General features: G+C 46.6%; 2 protein-coding genes across 4 annotated transcripts; one reads left to right on the forward strand and one right to left on the reverse strand.

The window, feature by feature from the left end:
• Positions 1-258: 258 nt before the first annotated feature.
• Positions 259-11,143, forward strand: SACK1A (scaffolding CK1 anchoring protein A). The gene is made up of 4 exons (XM_035125487.3): positions 259-1,403; positions 3,317-3,484; positions 5,804-5,928; positions 9,460-11,143. The coding sequence occupies exons 1-4, from the start codon at positions 921-923 to the stop codon at positions 10,007-10,009; spliced, it is 1,326 nt and encodes a 441-aa protein (XP_034981378.2). The 5' UTR covers positions 259-920; the 3' UTR covers positions 10,010-11,143.
• On the reverse strand, positions 11,078-24,995 carry C8H8orf76 (chromosome 8 C8orf76 homolog). 3 transcript variants are annotated; one of them, XM_088675879.1, is made up of 7 exons: positions 24,830-24,989; positions 23,630-23,734; positions 23,374-23,469; positions 21,180-21,323; positions 19,809-20,317; positions 15,336-15,468; positions 12,755-14,374 (listed from the first exon to the last, which is right to left on the reverse strand). In XM_088675879.1, the coding sequence occupies exons 1-7, from the start codon at positions 24,944-24,946 to the stop codon at positions 14,201-14,203; spliced, it is 1,278 nt and encodes a 425-aa protein (XP_088532005.1). In that variant the 5' UTR covers positions 24,947-24,989; the 3' UTR covers positions 12,755-14,200. The 3 variants fall into 3 exon arrangements, with proteins under 3 accessions (XP_034981353.2, XP_088532005.1, XP_088532006.1); XM_035125462.3 differs by lacking the exon at positions 23,630-23,734 and having other exon boundaries at positions 11,078-14,374; positions 24,830-24,990; XM_088675880.1 differs by lacking the exons at positions 12,755-14,374; positions 15,336-15,468 and adding an exon at positions 16,505-16,676 and having other exon boundaries at positions 24,830-24,995.
• Between the last annotated feature and the right edge of the window lie 467 nt (positions 24,996-25,462).

Consider the following 25,462-nt stretch of genomic DNA (forward strand, 5'->3'; position numbering starts at 1 on the left):
TTGGTTTTGCTGACTGAGCCAGGCATCCGCAAACTCAGCCCCCCAGCTGTTTTGGGACTACAATTCCCATCATCCCTGACCACTGGTCCTGTTAGCTAGGGATGATGGGAGTTGTAGTCCAAAAACAGCTGGAGGGCCGAGTATGGGGATGCCTGGTCACTAAGCTGTTATGGTCCAACACATTTGAAGAGCACCTGTTTGGCAAAGGCTGGATGAATCGAGAAGGTAGTGAGTGGTCTTCGAACTTTTGCTTTTCAGGAAACAAGTTTCCACATCTCTGGGTGATGCTCTAGCTGTGGACACCTTGCCAGGGAGCTGGACTAAATATGACCTGCACCCCACCTCTTTAAATCTGTAGGTGTCTGTCAAGCCTGAGCTATTCCAATGTTATTCAGAAATGCTTCTTCTGCTTTCGCCTGAGCTCTGCCTTGCCTTGCCTGACTGGATGACAGGAGAAAAGGAAATCAGATGATGAAATCAAAATTGGATAATGAGCATCTGGTGGTGGGTTTGCCCCCCCCTTTCTTTCTTGGTCCACCCACTTTCTTGGGCCCCGAGGAGAAGGTGTAGCTTTCTCAGATGAGCAAACTCATCAGCTTGGGACACCTGGAGCATAATTGTTACCGAAGTGCGTCTGCTAAGCTTGCTCGACTTCTTCTCTTTAGAGAAACACCCGCACTGTGGAATCAAGAAGAGAGATGGTTAGGACAATTCCCCTTAGGCACTGGCGGTTTGTGTGTTTCTTCGCTAACAAATTATGCTTTTAACAAAAGAGAGTTTGCAGCACGGGACCTCCAGGTGTTGGAGGTGGGACCCTACGCAGCTCGCAAGCGGTGTGTTGTTGCTTGCCTAAGCCAGTACCACGCCAGGCCAGGCCGGATCCAGCCCTCTGTTCGAGCGCATGGGCCTGGTGAAGAATCATGAATCGGTCAAGACACATGGGCAAGATTCGGAGGCGGCTGGAGGACGTCAAAAACTGGTCCTTCCGGCTGGCGAAACTGGATTTCAGTCACAACGAAAGTGTCCGGCTGGCCACGGACGCCCTCTTGGATGGCGGGCTCCAGTCTTATCTCAAGGCTTTGGACGAAGAAGGAGAAGTGGACTTCTTGTCCACAGTGGAAGCTCAGTACATCAAGAGGAACGCAAGGGAGCCTTACTACGCCAGCGACACGCACCCCGATGGCGAAGCCGGGCCGAGGCAGAATAATGACGCCAGGTCTCTCCAGTCAGGGACATACTTCCCTCTCGTCTCGGAGAACAGCGAACCGGCTCTTCTCCACACGTGGAGTGCGTCCGAGAAGCCATACCTGAAGGAGAAGTCCAGCGCCACGGTGTATTTCCAGACGGATAAGAACAGCAATATCCGGGACCTCATACGCCGCTGCATCAACAAGACCAGTCAGGTATGGCGGATGGGATTTGGGTGGGCAAATGGGCAAGCTTGAATGCGCAGGCAGGCTAGGCCTGGAGAGGCAAGGCTCAAGAGCTGTGGTGTGTCAGGCAAGGAGACCCGGGTTCAAAAGCACACTCAGAAGTGAAGCTCATTGAGTGACCTTGGGCCAGTCACCAACTCTTAAGCCCAAGCTGTCTCTTATAAGGTTGTTGGGAAGATGATATGGAGAAAGGGAGAGCCAGGTACACCATCTCGGGAAAGGTGGGATAGGAATACAATAATAAAACATTAAATGAGCCAAACTCAATAATAATAAATAAGCCAGAAGCTGTGTCAGAGTCCAGAGCTATTGTATGGTTTCTGATGTGGTGAGAAGGACAGCAGATAGCACAGTCGACAGAACATGAGACTCTTAATCTCAGGGCTGTGGGTTTGAGCCCCATGTTGGGCGAAAGATTCCTGCATTGCAGGGGGTTGGACTAGATGACCCTCTGGGTCCCTTCCAACTCTACAATTGATTCATGATTGTATGATTTTATGAGTTTGACGTGTCAGCAGCACAGTGGACGTTGTACCCTCTGCAATGCCGCAGGTCATTTGGGATACAGGAAGAACCTTAAACTGAATCATTGTCTACACTGACGGGCAGCAGCTCTCCAGGGTTCAAGGGAGCTGTACCTAGAGATGTTGGGGGTTGAATTTGGGACCTTCGGCTGCAAGGCAGATGTTCTACCTCTGAAGTACGGTGTGCTCCGTTTGCATGGAAGCAGCGAAGTCCCCATCCTTTCCTGCCTAATATGTGGATGGGGGGACGATAATCTTTGAGAGAATCTTGCTTTCAGATTTATGGTTATCTCCTCTTACATTTTAACCTGAATGAATGCAGAGCTTCCTTTCGGCAGGGAAGGACCTGGTGCTTGCCTTTTCAGGAGCTAGCTAGAAAGACGGTGGGGAGAGCATTCTCTACAGCATTTTGCAAGGATTCCCCGGAGGTGGTCATTTGCAGAGAATACACACGATATCTTTGAAGCACATCTGGAGCACGTTATTTCCGTCCAATAATTATGGGAGCTGTAGATCACATCACAGAGTTACAGCTCCCAGAAGACCCTACAGTGCCCAGAATGTGCTTTATGATACCCATTCAAGCCATGGGTCTTGGTTTCGTGTGCTTCTTTGAGTTTACTGTGGCACCCATACGGATTGAAAAAGAGCGGGGCGATCCTTTGCCATCTCTGGCCTCTGCGGTTTAAGCAGAACGCTATCCACAGGCACTTGGACTTACAGTATTGACCTACTTTGCAGGGTTGCTGGGAGGATGGCTGAGTTAAAGCTTGCTTCGAACACTCGGCAAGTTCTGAATAAATACAGTGGTACCTTGGTTCTCAAATGTCTTGGTACTCAAACAACTTGGAACCCAAACACTGCAAACCCGGAAATAAGTGTTCCATGTTGCGAACTTTTTTTGGAAGCCAAATGTGCTCCATTTTGAGGGTTACGCTTCCGATTTGAGTACTACACTTCCATTTTGAGTGTTATGCTGAAGTCTGTCTGTTTTTGCTATTTTTTTTGCATTTTTTTGGCTCTTTTTTGTGTGCATGTGGGGAACCCAGTTCAGCTACTGATTGATTGATTGATTGACTGCAGTGCATTGCTTATTGCTTTCATTTTATGTATCAATGGTCTTGTTAGATAGTAAAATTCATTTTGCATTACTTTCTATGGGAAAGCGTGCCTTGGCTTTGGAACACTTTGGTTTTGGAACGGACTTCCGGAATGGATTAAGTTTGAGAACCAAGGTACCACTGTACTGCCATCGGTCTGCTTGGCAGGTACGACGTTCCCAGGTCCTCATAGTGTATTTTGGCTTGGCCTTCATCTGCCTCCCTTCCTTCCTCCTTCTGGACCCCATCCCGATCCCAGGTACTGGCTATCCTGATGGATGTGTTCACTGACACCGAGATATTCTGCGATGTCTTGGAAGCTGCAAACAAGCGGAGGGTGTTTGTCTATCTGCTACTCGACCACAGCAACCTAAAGCTCTTCACCGAAATGTGCGACAAGCTCCATGTGGCCGAGGGTCACTTCAAGGTACTACCGGTATTGCAGTCTCTTGTCCGTCCTCCTCTCTAAACCCCAACCAGCTTGAACCAAAACACAGCAATACAAAGGTTGTTTTGGTGTATGTTTGTTGTCTTGGCTTAGCTTGTTTTAAGTAAAAGAGTGGGGGGAAATCTCGTCCTCATCATTTTCTGATGGCCGCCAGCTTAGATGTCTTTAAAAGAGGACTTGTTTTGCTCCAATTCATGGAGAATCACTGCAGATCCGCATCATGCTTTTAAAAGCACTTTGAACACAAGTTTAAAGCCAAATAATCCTGGGAACCACAGTTTTCCCCTCGCGGAACTACAGTTCCCAGCACCCTTAACAAACTGCAGTTCCCAGGATTCTCTGGGGGTTGCCATGTGCTGGCAAACATTTCTGACAGTAAGAGCTGTTTGACAGTCGAATGGACTCCCTCGGTAGGTTGTGGGCTCTCCTTCATTGGAGGTTTTTTAACGGAGGTTGGATACTTTGTTTGAGATTCCTGCATTGGAGGGGGTTGGACTAGATGATCCTCGAGGTCCCTTCTGATTCTGCAATCCTATGTGCTTTAAAGGCGTGGTGGAGATCTGCCCTAAGACTATCGGTGGCTGCCAACCCTGGTGGCTTTGTTCTACCTCTGCTGTCAGGGACAGTACACTTCTTGGAGGTGTACTCTCCAAAAACAAAGTCCTGCCTTATCCTGGTTCTGTTTCCTCCAGAAACCAACTTTAAAACAGAACTATGCTATCCAAGCTAGTGCCCATCAGCCAGTAATGAGACAGTACACTTCTGATCACCAGCTGATGGAAACCACAGGAGGGGAGAATGCTCTTGAGCTCAGATTCCTGCTTGTGGGCTTCCTCTGGGTATCTGGTTGTAGTTAAGGCCAGTCCTATATGTGGCCAATTCAAGGTAGCAGATACTTTTGATGGGATCATCACAACGCTGGATAATCTTCCTTTGGCTCAAGGGATACGGTTCACCCTTAACCAGCCCTTGGGGCTGGAGGAACGTACCCACAGTGGGTGTGACCAAAAAGCAGGTGTGGACCCCTTGGACCTTTGCACAAAACAGGACATGCAACTGCCCAAATCAACAGCTGCTCATCGAACGACCCATCTGCTGACTAGGGAGGGGGCAATTAAGATACACCCCCCCCAGTTTTTGGACCGTTGGCACAATTGCTGGGTTAGGTAGGCCTTAGGAGTAAACCACACCTGGATTAAAGGATGGCAAACCGTCAGCTCTTGGGGTTGTCTGTTTTTGTAGGAGCAAGGAGATAATATGTCAGGGGATTTAAGTAGTGAATAGATCAAGCCCTAAAATCTGCATCAACAACATTTTGTAACCCTGGTTTCTAATTGTGCTTAATGTGGGGAGGAAACAAACCCTTGAAGAGGAGCTTGGAAAGCAGATCGATGGGAGAGAGCAATAGATGAGGTCAAGTGCATACTTAACTTAATAATAATAATAATAATAATAATAATAATAATAATTTTTTATTTATACCCCGCCCTACCCAATGAGAGCCAGGCTCAGGGCAGCTGACATCAATAAAATTACAATAAAACGTAAAAGAAAGAAAAACAATTGATTAAAATGCAGATTAAAATACAATTTAGATTTAAAAATACAATTTAGATTTATGGCAGAAGTGGGGCGTACGGAGAGCTTTCTAGCCTGCAACCGTCAAGCTTCATATGGGATGCTTGTGTACCTTATATTACAAACCCATCGTATGTGTGCTGAAAGCCTGGGATGACCCGGCGTTTTGCTGCAGATCCCACTTGAAGGATAAAGCGCCAGGAGCTGGAATTTCACCTTCATACACCTGAAGGAACGTCGGATTTGTCGGGGAGATGGACGGTAGTGAGGTAGCAGAGGCAACTAGGAAAGCAACTTGGAAAATATCTGAGGGGCTCCACATACTTTCATAATCCTCTGGCTGGAATGGGGCAGGTTTCTAGTGGAACTCAGAAGTGCATCAGAATACAAGTGGTATTATTTACAAGTATCTATACACAATAAATGATGGGAAACAATTAATAACAGCTTCCAGAGAAACAGACACGCTAGTCCTTTTGCAGCAAAACCAATCAAGAATCTTGTGGCACCTTAACAATTTTTTTTTAAAAAAATGCATAAGCTTTTGTGGACTTTAGTCTGATTCATGAGATGCACGATAACCATCAATATTTATATGTCAATATTTTCCTCCAAGGAGCTGATGGCTTTGCGTCATTTTAACCACGCAACCACCCAGTGTGTGGTAGATCAGGCCGAGAGATTGTGACTAACTTGTAGCATTCTTTGATAACTTCCCAGAATATTTCCGTGCGGAGCGTCACAGGGGAGGTTTACTGTGCCAAATCGGGCCGAAAATTCTCCGGGCAAATCCAAGAAAAATTCATCATCTCAGACTGGAGATACGTTCTGTCTGGATCGTACAGGTAAGCTCACCTGCGACAGCCATTCACTCCATTGCAAGAGGGTTGTGCTCACAGCTGTCTTCTGTGCTGAAGCTTGTAGGAAAGAATAACTTGACAGTTCATTTGTGCCGCTTGGCTGGCGAGAGGAAGAATTCAAGCAGATGAGCAGCAGCAACTGCTTCCAAGCTACTGCACCTCCCTTGCTGCTATATACATTTAAAAAATATTCTATGTGACTATATTACAAGCATATCTCTAATAAACATTATCTTAGTAGGCTGCCAAATGCACAGGTTGGTCTGAGTGCTTCTGCTTATTAGGGTTGCCAACTTACTAAAATCATGTTTGAAGTACTCTTTCTCAAGCTCTGGGAGGAAGACCTTTCATTGCCTACAGACAGCCACCCAATCTTAAACAACTTCTCACCCACAATAATACAACCACAACAGACTTAACATGGACACTGGTACCAGAGCCTGCAATAAACCCAGATGCCAACTTTGCTGCCACATACACCCGGACAACACCATTACTGGCCCCAACAACATCCAAACATACCATCTCAGGACTATTTAATTGCTCATCTTCTAACATTGTGTATGCCATCAAATGCCAACAGTGCCCTTCAGCTCTCTATATTGGACAAACAGGCCAAACCCTACGCCAAATGATAAGGTAAAGGTAAAGGGACCCCTGACCATTAGGTCCAGTCGTGACCGACTCTGGGGTTGCGCGCTCATCTCGCATTATTGGCCGAGGGAGCCGGCGTATAGCTTCCAGGTCATGTGGCCAGCATGACTAAGCCGCTTCTGGCAAACCAGAGCAGCACATGGAAACGCCGTTTACCTTCCCGCTGTAGCGGTTCCTATTTATCTACTTGCATTTTGACGTGCTTTCGAACTGCTAGGTTGGCAGGAGCTGGGACCAAGCAACGGGAGCTCACCCCGTCACAGGGATTCGAACCGCCGACCTTCTGATCAGCAAGCCCTAGGCTCAGTGGTTTAACCACAGCGCCACCTGGGTCCCCACGCCAAATGATAAATGGACATAAATCTGACATCAGGAATCACAAGCCAGAGAAACCAGTAGTAGGAGAACACTTCAATCTCCCAGGACATTCTATACAAGATCTCAAAGTAGCTGTCTTATCGCAAAAGAATTTCAGAAATAGACTGGAAAGAGAAGTTGCTGAATTGCAACTTATTACCAAACTTAAAACCATGGAGAGACGTGGTCGGTCTGAATAGACACATTGGATTCTTATCTCATTATACATGATAAAGCTATTTTTAGCCATCTCACCCCTTGCTTTTTCCTGTAAGACCAATTGCAGTCATTAACAGTCGTCCACAGGTTTACCACATCTATCAGTCAATCACCCATTCCCACCACCCTTCTGAGTAATACCCCTCCCCACCCTCTCACTATATATAAGGGTCTGGTGACTTCTGTTTCAGAGAATCTGAAGAAGTGTGCATGCACACGAAAGCTCATACCAATGACAAACTCAGTTGGTCTCTAAGGTGCTACTGGGAGGAATTTTTTTATTTTGTTTCGACTACGGCAGACCAACACGGCTACCTACCTGTAACAAGGACAACAACAGTTTTCAGTCCGCTTCGTGGGCAACCTTTCAGGAGAGCACCCCCCCCCCAAAAAAAGCATATGCTGTATTAAACAAGTAGCCCCATCATATTCCTAAATGCATACTTGAAGCAACAGCACAAATAGAGTTTAACATCATGCAGTATTAAATCCGAACAGTTAACTCAATGTTCAGACAAACTTCATACAGGTGTAATTATTTGTGCCTGAACTTTTGCAATCAGTGCTCTTTTGGGGTAAAATAATAAAAATGCAGCGCTAGTACACATATATTGATGGGGGGAAATAGAGGTACCAGTGAGCACTGATAATAATAATAATAATAATATTAATAATAATAATCCCTGCTTGCGATCATAGGGTATTGAGGAGCGTGACTTAGAGGTGTACTCTCCAAAACGAAGTCCTGCCTTGTGCTGGTTCTTCTTTTCCCTAGAAACCAGCTTTAAACAGAACTATGCTAGCTCTGGGCTAGAAGCGATCTTCACACCCAATTAATTTCCTTACAAACACACACAAATGCATGTGCCTCGTCATGACATTGATATGCGGCATTAAGCAATATCTGGCACACCTGCCTGTGTTTTAGCTATGCAAAGCTAAATTATGCAGAAACCTAAAATCTCCCCTCAAGCCCCCAAACGATGCCTGTTGAAAAACAGCTGGTGACAGTAAAAAAAAAACAAAAAAATAAGCTGAAATCAGGATTCTTCTCCTTTGGTTAAAAATGGGCAGAGCCGGTTAGGGGATGGGAAGCAAGCGGAAAAACCCTCCAGCTCTTGGGGAGATTCCAGATCTCTTACAATTCTAGCCAGTTTTACTTGCAGAGGGGTAAAAAAAGCAACATCTATAAACCCATGCAAGCCATTTCCCACCCAGTTGCTCAGTAAGAAGAAAACCTGGACACTTGGCACTTCTTTAGTCTAGTAAAATTGCAAATCAAAACACTTTTTCTTATATAGCCTGGGCTAGCTCAACCGGTAGAGCACAAGACTCTTGATCTCAGGGCCGTGGGTTCGAGCCCCACCTTGGGCAAAAGATTCCTGCATTTCAGGGGGTTGGACTGGATGACCCTTGTGGTCCCTCCCAAATCTACGAGTCTATGACTTGACCGGTTTCCTGCAGGCATCTGGTTGGCCACAGTAAGAGTAGGATGCTGAACTAGATGGGCTTACGTTCTTAAGAGAGCCAGTGTGGTGTAGTGGTTAAGAGTGGTAGACTTGTAATCTGGGGAACCGGGTTCGCGTCTCCACTCCTCTACATGCAGTTGCTGGGTGACCTTGGGCTAGTCACACTTCTCTGAAGTCTCTCAGCCTCACTCACCTCAGTGTTGTGGGGGAGGAAGGGAAAAAGGAGATTGGTAGCTGCTTTGAGACTCCTTCGGGTAGTGATAAAGTGGATTTATCAAATCCAAACTCTTCTTCTTCTCTTCTTAAGTCCACACCAGTCCCTTGAGTTATGTGTAGAAGAGGCTATGTATTGGTGCAGACATTTAAAGCCCTAAACGGCCCCGACCCAGTATACCTGAAGGAGCGTATCCACCCCCATCATTCAGCCCAGACACTGAGGTCCAGCTCCAAGGGCCTTCTGGCAGTTCCCTCACTGTGAAAAGTGAGGTTACAGGGAACTAGACAGAGGGCCTTCTTGGTAGTGGCGCCCACCCTGTGGAACACCCTCCCATCAGATGTCAAGGAAATAAACAACTACCTGGCTTTTAGAAGACATCTGAAGACAGCCCAGTTTAGGGAAGTTTTTATTTTTTTATGTTTTTTTATGTTTTTAATATTCTGTTGGGAGCTGTCCAGAGTGGCTGGGGAAACCCAGCCAGACGAGCGGGGTATAAATAATAATGATTATTACTATGCCTTTCCAAGTTGTTAACCTGGATATTTCCCCCATCTTTCCCCCACTTTGCACCCAACCACCCACCTCCTCTTGCCTCCCAAGCTTCACGTGGTTGTGTGGCCAAGTCCACCGCAACTTCCTCTCCAAGTTCACGGGCCAAGTGGTGGAGCTTTTTGACGAGGAGTTCCGGCACCTCTACGCCCTATCCAAGCCTGTGGCCGGGTTGAGGCCTCCGCCGCACACGTCTCTCTTCCTGCTCAACAAGAGCACGGCAGCCACCCAAGGCAGCCTCACCAACAGCAGCAACCAGGGCAGCCTCCGCACCCCGTCAGACCCCTTCAGCTGCCCGTCGAACCACAGCGGCTCACGAAACAGGCAACCACCCAAGGCTCCCGTCCGCAGCAGCCACCCGGCGTCGCCGTCACCTCTCAGCAGGGTCCACTCTTTCCACGGTTACACCACCTACATGACCCCGCCGCCAAACGGCATCCAGGTCAACTACTACCACCGGCAATACATCAACGACTCGCCGGCGGTCCTTTACAACAAAGTCAACATCTACAGGCCTATGAGGATGAGGCAAGAGGATGTCAAGAGGGCACAGATGAACCCAGTCTGGAGGTGCCTTCACAACGCCAACCTGATTGGATGACTGGGGCCAGGGGTTTGCTGTCTTTTCATTGCGATGAGCGGGAATGGCTTGAGTACGGTGAGACAGTAGCCCAAATGTGTGACCCGGTTGCTCTTTCCGCAGGTTGAGAATCTCAGTTGTCTTTTTTTTTTTTAAGCTGAAAAGTGATAATCCTCAGGGTGGCTAAGCACCATGAGAAAACACCACAGCATTGCATTAGATGCATTAGAAATGGAAATGGGTGTGTGTGTGTGTGAATAAAAATTATCCTAAAAGTATACAGTGGTACCTCGATTCTCAAACATCTTCATTGACGAATGTTTCGGAACCTGAACACTGAAAACCCCAGAAGTAAATGCTTCTGTTTTTGAACATGCCTCAGAAGTCGAACGGCTTCCGCTGCGTGTTTTTTCAGTTTTCTCAATTGAATTTGTAGACAGCTCTTTGCGCCTCAGTTTCCGAACATTTCAGAACTCGAACGGTCTTCCAGAATCATAGAGTTGGAAGAGACCACAAGGGCCATCCAGTCCAGCCCCCTGCCAAGCAGGAAACACCATCAAAACATTCCTGACAGATGGCTGTCAAGCCTCCACTTAAAGACCTCCAAAGGAGGAGACTCCACCACACTCCTTGGCAGCAAATTCCACTGCCGAACAGCTCTTACTGTCAGGAAGTTCTTCCTAATGTTTAGGTGGAATCTTCTTTCTACCGGATTACGTTTCAGAACAAGGTACCACTGTAGTAGACAGCTAATCAGGAAGAGTATGCAGTTCATGATTTTGAGGAGTCTGTAAAACCAAATGCTGAATGGCAAGTGAATGGAGAACACATGAAATCTTAGAGCTGTTCGCAGAGTGTGCCACTGAAGATCAATGATGAGAAAGAGGCCCCGTGAATTTAAAAGGGGTGTGTGTGGAATCCCTCTTTATAAACCAGGTGTCAGGGAGAGTTCTAAACCTTGTCCTCTCCTGAATGTGTCAAGCTTTGTAAAGGCATTCACTCAGGCCCTCTCAGCCAGCTCTGGTAACCCAGAGAAACATTTCAGCAACTCTTTAGACATCTGTGTGAACTAGGCCAGATCACTGTAAATACAATCCTATGCCTTTTTATTCAGAAGTTCTACTACATATTCATCTATTCTGGGGGCTAGAGAGAGGGAAAAAAACATTGGGGAGGGGAAGCAGAGAGAACCTTGCTGCATTTCCAAGTGATGCTAATTTAGGCAAAACACCCACTCGCAGGATCTTTTGTTACCCACTCAGAAACCTGCAATCCCTGGTTTAGGAGGCTGGTGCTGTATCCTTTTAGGTCACTGGGGCTGGGTATCCACAGCATCTTCCTCATGTATATTGCTTTCATGTATATCTGCTCTTCATTTGTACATCATGTTTCAGCATATGCAAAATTAAAAAACCTTGCAGGAAACATTTCTGCCCAGCAAGCTGAAATTTTTTGCTCAGATGGAACATTTGGCATAGTGGTGCATTGAATTCCACCCTATATATGTTGTCGGCATCTGTCTGTCTCGAGAGACAATGGAGTGCATCTCCAGGGGTGAAGTCAAACCGCTGCGTTAGCAGCACTGAAGTGACCTCCCCGGGGCGCAAGCCTGGGCATGTGTGTGTATGGAGATCCTGGGCTGCCCAGACGACAAGATGAGGCCCAAAGGAAAGGAAAGCAAGATGTCTGGCACCAGCTTGGCTGCAGGAGTTGGATGGCATACACGGTGCCATCCAACCGTCTTTAACTAAGAGACTCCACTCCGGATTTGTGTAGGGTTTAATCCTTAGCTGTTTCTTCTCCCAAAGATATCCCCGCAAAGGCAGCAGAAGTTTAGGATCAGTTTTCTTTCTCCTAAATGGGCTCCTTTTCCAGGTTGACAAGCCCCAGCTGCCCCGCACTTCCCTCTGCATTTATGTAATAACTAGTGTCGTTCAGCCCGTTAAATAAACGGGCGCTAGAACATATGTGAGCGCTGCGTGGAGTACCGGATCGGGGAGCCGGTCTGCAGAGTCAGCGCCCAGCAACGCCGTGCTGGATTGAGGAGGCGATGCTCCGTGCGGCGTTGCTGGGCGCTGACTCTGCAGACCGGCTCCTCGATCCAGTGCTCCGCGCAGGGCTGATCAGCGCCGACCCGGCAGGCCGCCGGATAAAGGAAGCGGCCTGCCGGGTCGGCACCCAGGAGCGCTGCACGGAGCACCGGTCTGCAGAGTCAGTGCCCAGCATCGCCGCACGGAGCATCGCCTCCTCAATCCAGCACGGCGTTGCTGGGCGCTGACTCTGCAGACCGGCTCCTCGATCTGGTGCTCCCAGGACCTCTCCTTCCTGTCGGTGGCAGGGGGACAGGAACGAAGGCGGAGAAAGCAGCTCTTTCTCCTCCTTCCTTCCTCTCCCCCAGCTGCCGACAGGAAGGAGAGGTCCCGGGAGCTTCTCCGAACCCCAGGACCTGTCCTTGCTGGACGCACACACACACGTGCTCCCCCCCCGCCGCCGCCAACGCTCAGTCCGGCCAGGAGCGGGGGTTGGCGGCCGCAGGGAAACAGTAGGTGGGTGGTGGGTGGGGAGAGCACACACGTGTGCGCGTGCAGTCTCTGCATCCAATCCCTGTGTCCGTGGGGCACATGCGCAGTAGCGGAAACCCAGGGACACAGGGAATCTGGACGCAGAGACACTTGCACTTTATTATATAGGATAATATAAAATCATTAAAAACAGTGTCCACTAGCTGATAGGAAAACATTTTGGAAGGCAAAATTAAAAAATTCCTTCCAGTAGCACCTTAGAGACCAACTAAGTTTGTGTGCACAAAAGCTCATACCAATGACAAACTTAGTTAGTCTCTAAGGTGCAACTGGAAGGAATTTTTTTTATTTTGTTGCGACTACGTCAGACCAACACGGCTACCTACCTGTAACTAGAATTTGGAAGGCAGCTTTTAAAGCTGTGGCCCTCAACCACACCCGTTTTTACACTTCAGCTACACCTGAAGATCTACACCTGTAGATCTCAGGGTGGTTACAACATAAAATCACAACATAAAAACACAAAATACATAGTAAAAACAAAAACAACCCAATAATCCCCCTTTCCACAACGCATTTAAAAGGGCATTAGATGTCAATCAGCCAAAGGCCTGGTTAAAGTTTTTGCCTGATGCCTTATATATGAAAAGCTGCTATGTAGAATGTGAAGGTAACAAGATCTCCCTGTCACTTGTTACCTGAACATTTAGCTGGAAAATACCAGGGGCTGAACTATTAACTATCTGGAATGCAGACTATTCTGAGATGGGAAGCATAATACCGTATTGGCATGAATATAAGCCGCACCTTTAAAATTGGAGGTGTGGGGGGGGAATAACAGAATATAAGCCACTCCCTTCCTCGCTGCTCCTGGCTGCATACAGGGGTGGGGGGGAGCAGAGCTGCATTGCCAGCAGCCTTTCCCCTTCCTCGCTCTTTGCCTTCCCGGCCTTGGGGGAGAGGACAGGGGACTGACTACACATGGGGAGGACGCCACTTTGCTACGCTCTTGGTTGCGAATATAAGCCACACTTTAATTTTTCATGATCATAATTTGGGAGGAAAGTTAGGCTTATATTCAGGCCAATACGGTAGATGTTGCTTTCCCCCCTGCTCTGATCTGGGGAATGACATGAAGCTGCTCACAACAAGTTATACTTACAGAGAACCAACCTCTAAGAAGAGGATCGCAGCACATGCAATAGACAAATGGAAGACAGACCCCTGTTCCATAGCTGCCAAGTTTTCCCTTTTCTCGCGAGGAAGCCTATTCAGCATAAGGGAAAATCCCTTTAAAAAAGCGATAACTTGGCAGCTATGCCCTGTTCAAGATCCCCCAGGGTTACTTTCTCCCATGGACATCCCTTTTGCAAATGGGCAATGTGGTTGGGAGGAGAGTTTAAGGCCCCTGCTGCTCTGTTACCGTTTCACGGAGCAGATCCACGCACCGGAAGACACAAAAGTGAATGGGGCATGAACCGGCAGCATGGGAAATGGATTGCCATTCATCAATCACCTTGCCCAAAACAAGTTCATAACCTTCCCCATGCCGGCCAAGCCACTCTCATGTAACATTGAAGAGGGCCACCATCCCAGGCTCAGATAGATGGAATCAGCTTCGGGAGTGGAATTCTCCTCTAGGCACTTACATACAAATCATGTTGATAACCAGGAAAAACAAAACACTGTGTTATGTGTGACAGTCCAAGTGCAACAAGTGGCCTCTGAGCTTCTGAAACCACTTCCTTTCAAATTCCACAGCAGTCACAGTCATCATGGATGCCAGGCTTGAAGCACCTAAGCATTTCACCTCTCCCTGAGCATCCTCCTTGAGCTTTTCTGGGACAAGGTCCTCTCCCATGACCTGCAGGGAAGGGGGTAAAGAAAAAAAAGAGGGGAGGTACATTAGCATGTAAGAAGAATCTGCTAGATCAGGCCAATGGTCCATCTAGACCAGGCATCCCCAAACTTCGGCCCTCCAGATGTTTTGGACTACAGTTCCCATTATCCCTGACCACTGGTCCTGTTAGCTAGGGATCATGGGAGTTGTAGGCCAAAACATCTGGAGGGCTGCAGTTTGGGGATGCCTGATCTAGACCAGCATCCTGTCCTGACAGTGGACAACTACAGGTGAAACTCAGAAAATTAGAACATCGTCGAAAAGTGCATTTATTTCAGTAACGCCAACTTAAAAGGTGAAACCAATATATGAGATAGATGCATGACATGCAAAGCAAGATATGTCAAGCCTTTATTTGTTGTAATTGTAATTATTTGTCATTAGGCGGGTCAATTATAAATGCAATTTATGTACATTTATGTAATTAATGAAATGTAATAGCGATGTTTATTTTTGCATTATTGCAACTATTTGTTTTATTACTGTGGAACTTCCGAAAGAAAGCATTTGTAAAAATTAAAAGAAAAAGAAAAAAATAATAAGTTGCATTGCTGAAATAAATGCACTTTTCGACGATGTTCTAATTTTCCGAGTTTCACCTGTAGGTGTCCGTCGGAAACCTGCAAGTAGGACCTGAACACAAGAGCGCCCTCCCCTCCTGTGGTTTCCAGCAACTGGTATTCAGAAGGAAATGTGGCTGGCCCTCAGGCTGAAAAGGGTTCCCCAGCCTTGTTCTATACATTCAGGGTGGCTTCTGACATTTTCTGGCAGGGGTGGAGAACCTGTGACCCTCCAGATCTTGTTCGATCTTGAACTCCTATCCGTTCCGGCTACCATGACCAACAATCAGGGGATATAGAAGCTGCAGTCTAGCCATAGCTGGAGAGCCACAGGTTTCCTAACCTGGCACGGAACTTCCACTCACCTGAGTCACCAGAAGCAAGGCGTTGCCTTTCACGCCGAAGGATGCCACTTGGTCTTCAATTTCCTGCTGAGCCTTTAAGTTATGCTCTAACGCAAAGGAAGACTGATTCAACTGCATGAGCTGCAACAAGAGCCTGGAGGGAAAGGAAAACTAAAGCTGAGTGTACACAGCGGAGTCGTAAGAGTTTTGACAGCCAAAATGAACACACGACAACGTTGTTGAATTTAAAGAAGATTTCACAGGATGAGTTCCCAATATGGGAAGTGCGAGTGTTTTGCAGTTGAGCTATTTCTTTACAAATGTCCAAGTTGAAAAGAGTGTTAAAAGAAAAGGTTCAAATGTAACACCCAAACACGGTTTAACACAGTATCAAAACCATAAAAGAAACCTTGGAGGAAACAGGTTATTTATTGGGGCAGTGTGACTTTTGCAGCTGTTGTTAAAGCTGCAAAACAATGAAGCACGGGATGGAGCAATGGAGAAATTTCTGGAACAACAGTGGGATATCAGCTCCACCCAAGGCATGACGGATAACAGCAACAACCGGAGGAAAGAAAGACATAACATCTTAAAAGGACAGGAAGAATCACCACGGACAGAATAATTGCCACACACAGGAAGAACAAGGATATAGTTTGAGTTCCTCACTTGTAGTTTTATAAATCATTGAATGTGTCAACACAAATAGAAGTTATTAGTATTGCAGTTGTTGTATAAGGGATTATTATGAGTGGAATGTAATGGAAATTTATAAGATTTTTGGAACGCAGAAATGAAGAAAATAATCAAATCATCAAATCTAGCACACGGGGGGCACTTTATCTAAATTATAGAATTCGGTATTTGAACTATTGGTATTTTTTTAAAAAAATATTTTTATTGAACAAATTTAACAAAACACATTACCAATCAATATAACCAATTACATTCCCCCTTTTTATGTCCTCCCCTCCCTCTCCCACCCTCCAGAGACTTCCCTCAGCTCCCCCCTCTGATTTGTTTACACATGTTATTCTCTGCATGTTATAAAATTGTACATATCATTGCCCTATCTATCCTATGTTCTACTAATAAATTGTGAATGTTTATTCAAAACCTGCCAAGGAGTCCAAGTCCTTTTGTTGTCTTTTGAAATAGTTTGTGAAAAGCTCCCATTCTTCCTTAAAGTCATGGTTGTCCTTCTCTCGTAATTTGTATGTTAACTTTGCCAGTTCCGCATAGCTCTCAGTTTTTCTTGCCATTGTTCTTTCGTTGGGACTTCCTCATTCTTTCATCTTTGTGCTAACAAGACTTGCTGCTGCTGACTCTTAGTTTTCCTTGGCAGGTCTTGTCCTAGAATCCCTAACAGAAAGACTTCTGTTTTTGTTATTTTTTACAAATGCCCTTTTAAACATTTTTTTCAATTCATTATATATCATCTCCCAGAATGTTTTGACTTCTCTACATTCCCACCACATGCGATATAAAGTGCCTTCTTTTTCTTTACATTTCCAGCATATGTTCAACCCGGTTTTGTACATTTTTACCATTTTTACTGTGTAATATACCATCTATAATCATTTTCATGCAATTTTCCTTCAAATTTTAAATCTATTCTCCACAATTTTTCCCAGTCCTCAAATTGTATATTATGTCCTATATCTTTTGCCCACTTGATCATAACCAATTTGACCTCTTCATCCCTCGTTTCCCATTTTAGAAGAATGCTATATGCTTTCTTCAGTTATTTTCACATCTCCTATCACCTCCTTTTGAAATCTAGAAATTGTATAACTAAACCCTTTTTTAAATCGTCCTTAAACACCTCATTTAGTTGTCTGTAATGCAACCAACTCTGAAAGTGGTCTTTAATTTCTTCATAATCTTTTAATTTCCATTTTCCTTCTTGATCTTCCAATAAATCTCTATATGTAGGCCATTTTCCTTTTTTTGCCAAGCGGTTTGAGTAACGAAGCTTCTATTGGTGATTGAACGATTGGTATTAATAACTGGTATTATAAACTGGTATTGTTGTTGTTGTTTAGTCGTGTCCGACTCTTCGTGACCCCATGGACCAGAGCACGCCAGGCACTCCTGTCTTCCACTGCCTCCCACAGTTTGGTCAGACTCATGTTCGTAGCTTCAAGAACACTGTCCAGCCATCTCATCCTCTGTCGTCACCTTCTCCTAGTGCCCTCAATCTTTCCCAACATCAGGGTCTTTTCCAGGGAGTCTTCTCTTCTCATGAGGTGGCCAAAGTATTGGAGCCTCAGCTTCACGATCTGTCCTTCCAGTGAGCACTCAGGGCTGATTTCCTTCAGAATGGATAGGTTTGATCTTCTTGCAGTCCATGGGACTCTCAAGAGTCTCCTCCAGCACCAAATTTCAAAAGCACCAATTCTTCGGCGATCAGCCTTCTTTATGGTCCAGCTCTCACTTCCATACATCACTACTGGGAAAACCATAGCTTTAACTATACAGACTGGTATTGTTACAATGAGGCTATTATTGGATTGTAATTGAAAACTAATAAAATTATCATTATTTTAAAAAAGAAACCTTGGTTCAAGAGAGGCCACCAATCCAGTATCTGAAACTGTGGTTTGAAGCAGTTTACAAGCTATAAATGAGCACAGATATGTGAGAACAGATGGTGGGCTAGTAAAAAGTGTTGAGGACCAGTAACTTATCTGCAACACTGCTGCAGTGTGAAAACACACACCCCTCCAGAGAAAGCAGTACAACTAACAACATGAGTTCTGTCATTAGCTAGACATGGAACAACTATGACCAGATTCTGACATTTCTTGGGTGACTTTACAACAGGCATGGGAGACTCAGGGGAGGGTTGGAGTTTGTTTGTTATTAAACACTTGCCTTCTATGCCATTCTCCTAGTCTAAATTGCTGCCTGTACAAGTACAGTATCTGTATGCTTCCTCCCAGCAAGGAAAATACTAACTTCAGAGCAAGGGGCTATTTCCTGTCACTTCACCAACCAAAACAGAGCAGTTTAAATTGGGGGGAAAGTGGGAGTTGGGGGTAGAGATCTAATCATAGATTTCCTGGCTCATGTCTCTTTCACCCCTAAGATAGCAATACAGATGATTTCTCCTGTGAACAATGTAGAAACCTGGACCAAAATTTATCAGCCAGGGTGATATGTATCCCAGTACAGTGAAACCTCTACTTACGAATTTAATCCGTTCCGAATGCACATTCGTAAGTAGAAACATTCGTAAGTAGAAACGATGTTTCCCATAGGAATGCATTGGGAATGGATTAATTCGTTCCGGAGCCTAGGGAAAATACACTTTAAAAGAGACTTTGAAGACTTTTAAGGCATGGAACCTGCACAGCAACATTACCTTGCAGTGCAGAGAGCGCGGGCGGCGGCGGCGAGGCTGCGGGAGACTGGTTAGTGGTGGCGGTGGGGGCCTGATGCAGCTGTAGGCCGGCTAGTAGCGGCGGCGGGGCCCGATTCGGCTGTGGGCCGAGCGTTAGAGGCGGCAGGAGTGGCGGCGGGGCCCGATCTGGCCATGGGCCGAGCTCCAGAGGCAGCGCGAGGCTGCTGTGAGCAGAGGCGGGGCCCGATCCGGCCGTGGGCCGATTGCCAGAGGTGGCGCGAGGCCGCTATTGGTGGCGGCAGGGCCCGATCCGGCCATGGGCCGAGCTCCAGAGGCGGTGCGAGGCCGCTGTGAGTGGAGGCGGGGCCCGATCCGGCCATGGGCCGAACTCCAGAGGCGGCGCGATGCCACTGTGAAAAGAGGCGGGGCCCGATTCGGCCGTGGGCTGAGCTCCAGAGGCGGCACGAGGCCGCTGTGAGCAGAGGCGGGGCCTGATCTGGCCGTGGGCCGATCGCCAGAGGCGGCGCGAGGCCGCTATTGGTGGCGGCGGGGCCCGATCCGGCCATGGGCTGAGCTCCAGAGGCGGCGCGAGGCCGCTGGGAGCGGAGGCGGGCCCGATCCGGCCATGGGCCGAGCTCCAGAGGCGGTGCGAGGCCGCTGGGAGCGGAGAAATTCGTAAGCGCACCCCAATTAGTATCGTTCGTAAGTAGAATTTTTCGTAAGTAGGGTTATTCGTAAGTCGAGGTACCACTGTATCATAAGCTGCTCTTGCTACCGTAATACTACATGATTTTGAGCCAGTTGGGGCTTTGCTATATATTTTTTTTACTAATCACGTAAACCTTGTGTCTGTCGCAGAAGAAGTCAAGAGATGGCTTCACTCAACACCAACATTCTTTTTTAAGTAGGTGACCTTTAGAAACCTTCAAGTGTAGTTTGTTTCTATGGTGTGTGATTTCCAGTGTGTATTTTAATAGGTTTCAGTTTCTAGTCTGATGTGTTTTCCTTTTATTGTGAGCCACCCTGAGCAATGTTCTGTTGGGAAGGTGGGATATAAATATTCCTAATAAATATATGTCAAGAGGAGAACTGCATGGAATATTTTGTACACAGACAGTGGTAATTTTATAGACAGTGTTGCACATTACCTTGCTCTGATGAAGGAAGCACATGAATATATCCAAACATCTTTAGACCCTTCTTGTCCCAAGGAATCGGGCATAGCTGTCTTCGCCGCATGCAATGCCCCTGTCCTTCCCAAGGCACCAAAATGCCCCTTTTCAGTTTGGCATTCCTCACAAGATCCAAAGCTGTTGTCTGTCCAGGGAGAAAACTGCAAAGAGGAACCCTTCCTCGAGCTGTCTTTTTTGCAGCACTGGGATCTGGATTCCTCCGCCGAAGCTTTGAAACAGTTATCTGCAGTCAGGTCATCGGGTTGCAAGAGATCCGCCTCCGACAGAGACAACGGGGCTGGAAACTGCAAAAGTTTCGCATAAGCTTCAGCAAGCAGCTTCCAGTTCCCCGGGTGAAAGGGGTGTAACAAAATCAGCCGCTGTAAGCACCCAATTATTTCCTCAACACGCTCCAGAGTCTGGTAAATGGCAAGCTGCAGCCCTAGTACTGTTGTTATGTGGTCAGTGTTTGTTGCTCCTAGTCTCTAGCAAGAAAGAAAAGAAAATCGAGAATTAAAAGGATGCAGTATTGACTTTTTTTATTAGAATCTGGAAAGTGGCAACTTTTCCTCATGGAGGAGTTCCTCCTTTTTGAGGTGAGGTGACCAGCACTGTACACAGTATTCCAAATGCAGTCACACCACAGATTTGTATAATGGCATTACAATATTGATATAATCATATTTTCAGTTCCTTTCCTAATGATCCCCCAACAAGGATTTTGCCTTTTTCACATACTGGGCCGATGTTTTCATTGAACTGGCACTCCCCTAATGAGTATATGCCATAAATCTGAAGCAGATTACTACCCCCCAAAGATTACTGGGAAGTCATGAGCTTTAAATATATTGTGTATACTGTATACCACCTCAGTCTCCCTCACAGCCTAACCCAGGGGTCCCCAAACTAAGGCCCGGGGGCCGGATGCGGCCCAATCGCCTTCTAAACCTGGCCCGTGGATGGTCCGGGAATCAGCATGTTTTTACATGAGTAGAATGTGTCCTTTAATTTAAAATGCATCTCTGGGTTATTTGAGGGGCCTGCCTGGTGTTTTTACATTAATAGAATGTGTCCTTTTATTTAAAATGCATTTCTGGGTTATTTGTGGGGAATAGGGATTCGTTCATATTTTTTTTTTTCAAAATACAGTCCGGCCCCCCACAAGGTCTGAGGGACAGTGGACCAGCCCCCTGCTGAAAAAGTTTGCTGAACCCTGGCCTAACCTATCTCACAGGGTCACTGTGATGATGAAAGCAGGGAGAGGGATAACAAGGTAGACCACCTTGAGCTCCTCGGAGGAAAGAGGGAATAAATTAAAAAGAGGGAGGAAGTGGGGAAACTACCAACCAGCGTTTCTGCGATCTCCAAGGCTTCCTTGTGTCTCCCCAGGTGAGCAAAGCAACGAGCCTGGCTCTCCTGCACGTCTCTCCGCATGGCAGCGTTGCTGGGAGGCAGCAACGCGAGGCAGCCGGAATATTCGCACAGAGCCTTCTGAAACGAGATTTTGCAAATACCGAGCTTGAACTTAGTGCAACTCAGGAAGACTGAGTGGCCTGAGATCTGTGCGCAATCATTAGGCATAAAGCAAGATCAAGGCCCAAGTTCTAGGGTAAGAAAAGCGGGACGGGGAACCTTTTCCGTTCAGCCTGAGAGCCACATTCAATTCTAGGTAACCTGGGGGCCACATGGCAGCGGTGGGTATGGCCAGACACACACTACTTTCTTGTCTTCCATCACGACAAACAAGAGGCATTGTCACAGTTCAAGGAAGCGTTCCTGCCAGATAAGATCACTAGAGGTGGGTGCAGACCTTTCCTTTTTAAAAAAAAATATATATTTATTAATTTTTCCAATTAAAACCAATTATATCACATTCATTATTTCAAATTATACACATATATATCAATCAAACCGAATGTTATGCCAAATCATCTAGAAAATTTTTTTGGGTTCCCATGCTTCAAGAAATTGGGGATTCCTCGCAACCGTCCACTGCCGTCTTTTTTCTAAAGTTCAAATCGTCTCTCCGAGTTCATAATAATCCAGATCTTTCCCTTACAGTCACATAGATGTTTTCCTCTTTCAACCGATTATTTCCCAGCTGCTGAGATAAATGTCAAACAAAGTTTCACAAATGTTCTTTCTCCTGTGTGAGTTAATCAGTCCAGCCTCCCCATAAATCTTCTTGGTCTGGAGCGTCCCTATTGCGTCGACTCTCAACACGAAGCAGCGCCATCTTAAAAAAACTCAAATCACTTTCGTTTTCTCTCATAGATTAACAATCTTTATAAAATTTACAGCTTTTCCAGGCAGAAGAACCAGACCTCACACCATGCATAGACTCTTGGTAAATTAATGGATCTCCTTGCCCTATAGCTGAACTTAGCTTCAGGTCGCTGCTCCAACTCAAAGTGCGTCACAACTCATAAATCCTCCGAACGCGTCCAGGCACTCCTCCCATCCAACTAGAGGGGGGCTTTTCTCGTCAACAACTCCTCATCTTCAAAAAATATGCTCAATAACAACAGTTTATAAAGTTCAACTCACACAGTCTTTTGCTTCTCTTTCACTCCAAACAAGCCAGGACATCACGTCTGGGAAGGTACGAAGTAACTCATATGAAAAAAAATAAAAAAGACTCGCTTCCCTTATCGCTCCGTCCCCATCAATTCTTCTTCCAGATGAAATACAGCCTTTAACTCCTCACCCTCAGCAGCATAGATTTCTCGGCAGTAAACAGCACTTCTGCCCCTCCTTCTGAAGTATGTCCATAGATTTAAGCCTAATTATCTTCTTTAATCATGGAAATCCCCGCCATGCAGATTAGCGTCCGGGAGTCCTGGCCCTCGTAAGTGCTTCAGCCCAAGCTCCCCCCACTCCATAAACAGTCGGAGTGGGTCTGGGGGCATCGCGGGCCAGCGGCCCCTCTCCGTAACCCCCGGAGAGTGTAGAGGGTTGCCATTTACTCCCCTAGCAACCGCCAAATTCCTTACGAAGGTCAGAGGGATGGAAAACAGGTCCGCCATTCCTGCAGGCGGAAACCGGTTCCGGTTTCCGCCTGCAGGGGTGCAGACCTTTCCTAAGGGCCATTAAGACTTGAGGTGAGACAGAAAAGTGTGGAGTGTGGTGTTTGGCCTCTGAGGTTCCTTGTTTAAATACTAAAGTGTCCAATCCTATACACTCTTACCTAGGTGCAAGTCCCATTGATGTGCATAAGATGTTGCTGTAATGCCAGGCTAGCACCCAGCTGGCATTTTGCCATCTCCCTGTCAACTTGCCCTTTACCAAATTCCTGGGACCAATCGCAATAACACCAAAATATGAAAATGAAAGTGGGCAAGATGCAAAATTTAAATGTACAATTTTTTAAAAAAAAAATCAAAGAAAAAACAGTGAGGGGAACCCTCTGATTTGAGTCAGTATTTATTTTATTTATTAATTCAAAAATGTCATGGGGATAAACAATTTAAGCATGTTCTCATGTGCAAGATTTTATCATGTGCCTGAAAGACACACATTCAAATAATAGTATCCTGAATACCTTAAATTCTCGCTGCTTGTATGCCAAATCTCCTCTGAATTTTTTAATGTTGACACATTCGGCATCATCATCCCAGTCTGTTTCCTCACAAAACCACTGCAGGGAGGAAAAGGGGAGAAAATCAGTTGTGTTGCTTGGATTACCAATCGATTCCATAAATATCAATTGACTCTTGCATGCTGGATGCACCCATCATCAGACTGACAAAGCAGGCTCTTAGTTATGAAAACTCATGCCAAAATAATAAACTGCCTACTTTCAAAGCGGGGCTTGGAAGACTGTGGCCCTCCAGATGTTGGACTTCATTCCCATCAGCTCCAGCCAGCAATAATCTGGTGAGCCACAGATTCCACCATTCCTCCTGCAAAGAATTACAAGACTCTGATTTCACACACACACCCTGCAACAGGCATACAAGGCTCTTTAAACAATTAGGAAGAGTCGAACGGCTTGCAAGAACTTTCTGAATGTAAGAGCTGTTTGACTGACTGCCATGAAAGGTGGTAGATCTCCTTCATTGAACTTTTTTAAAAAAGTCTTTGGCTATGATTCCTGCATTGCAGGGGGTTGGACTAGATGACTCTTGGGGGTCCCTTTACAATTCTATGATACTGAGTTCCCCTCTACCTCATAAATCAGCCATCCCCAACCTGGTCCTCTCCAGATAGGGTTGCCACCTGTCCTGTATAATACAGGATTGTCCTGTATTTCGATGTAAAATGCTATGTCCTGTATTGATACAGTTTCATCCTGTATTTCAGGTCTTCTTTTTCTCTCGCATTCTCTCTCTCTCTCTTCCTACCCTCCCCCCCCCAAAAAAAGGTAGGGATTCTCTCCACATGTGTTGGTTTGAAAGGGTGTTTGAAAGATCATGTACTTAAGCTCTGGCTAGCCACAGGCAGGTATACAAATTCATGTGTGCATGTGACAAATTCCAGAGGGGCCATCCTGCTAGGCTGCAATAAGTTGTACTGTAATGGATCACTTTAAAGTCCCTATGTTTTTAATATTTTGTTGGGAGACACACAGAGTGGCTGGGGCAACCAGTCAGATGGGCGGCATATTAATAATAATTGCAATAATAATAATAATTAATAAATAATTGCAATAATAATACTAATGAATGCCAAATGGGGGGGGGGGAATCACCCCCAACCGTCTTGCCCCACATTTTGCCAGAACAAAGGTGGCAATCGCCAGATGTTTTGGATGGCAATTCCAACCAGCTTCAGTCTGTTGGGAGTTTCAGTCGAAAGCACCAGGTCAGGGAAGGCAGAATCATGGACAGAACCTGCCCTGGGAGCTGCGAGGCTTAAAGCCCATTTATAGCTTCCCCCAATTAATCCTGGGAATTGTATCTCTGTGGGGGGAGGGGGGTTAAAAACTACACTTCCCAGGATTCTATGGGGGGGGTCCTTCCATCCCACCCCCAGCCTTTGCTCTCTCTCCCCCTCACCTCGGGCTCACAGCACCGGGGGCTGTAGCCGACGGAAGGAGAGGCGGAGCCGCGTCCCTTCCCCTCCCGGCAGCGCCCCTCGAAGACCGACTCCTCGAAGTCGAAAGGTAGCGCCATGCCGCCTTAGGAAGAGAGGCGAGATCGCTCGCCGGAAGCTCACGCTCCTAGAGAGAGTCCCGTTTCCGGATCACAGAGGACGCCGCAAGCTAGACAGGCCTGAGTCACGGGGCGGGCTGACGGAGACATATCGTAGACTTGTAAATGAAGTACAGAGGCTTACGCAAGGTGCGAGCTTCCGGGTCGGCTTGGGAAGACATTCCTCGTCCGCTGGCGCTTGGAACGCGGCGCGGGCAAACGGAGGCGCGGCTTGGGCAGCACCGATTGCACAGCATCTGTGTCGCCCTCGCCACCCTTACTCCCTAGCCTTATATATCCCACTCTCTTTTCGGTGTTTCAGCAGTTAAACGTCAAGTATGTCTGCCGATGGAGCAAGCCGGCTTGCATGCGAAACCGAGCTCTGGATTGAGTCCTAGCTGCCACCTGAAGGGTGTTTTGCATCTCCTCCTCCACTCTCTTGGGGGGGTCTGCAAATCCAAACCAGCCTTGACTTTCCCTGACACGGGCGGGCTGCTG

Source organism: Zootoca vivipara, chromosome 8 (assembly GCF_965207765.1).
Source record: "Zootoca vivipara chromosome 8, rZooViv2.hap1.1, whole genome shotgun sequence".
NCBI classification, from domain to species: Eukaryota; Metazoa; Chordata; class Lepidosauria; order Squamata; family Lacertidae; genus Zootoca; species Zootoca vivipara.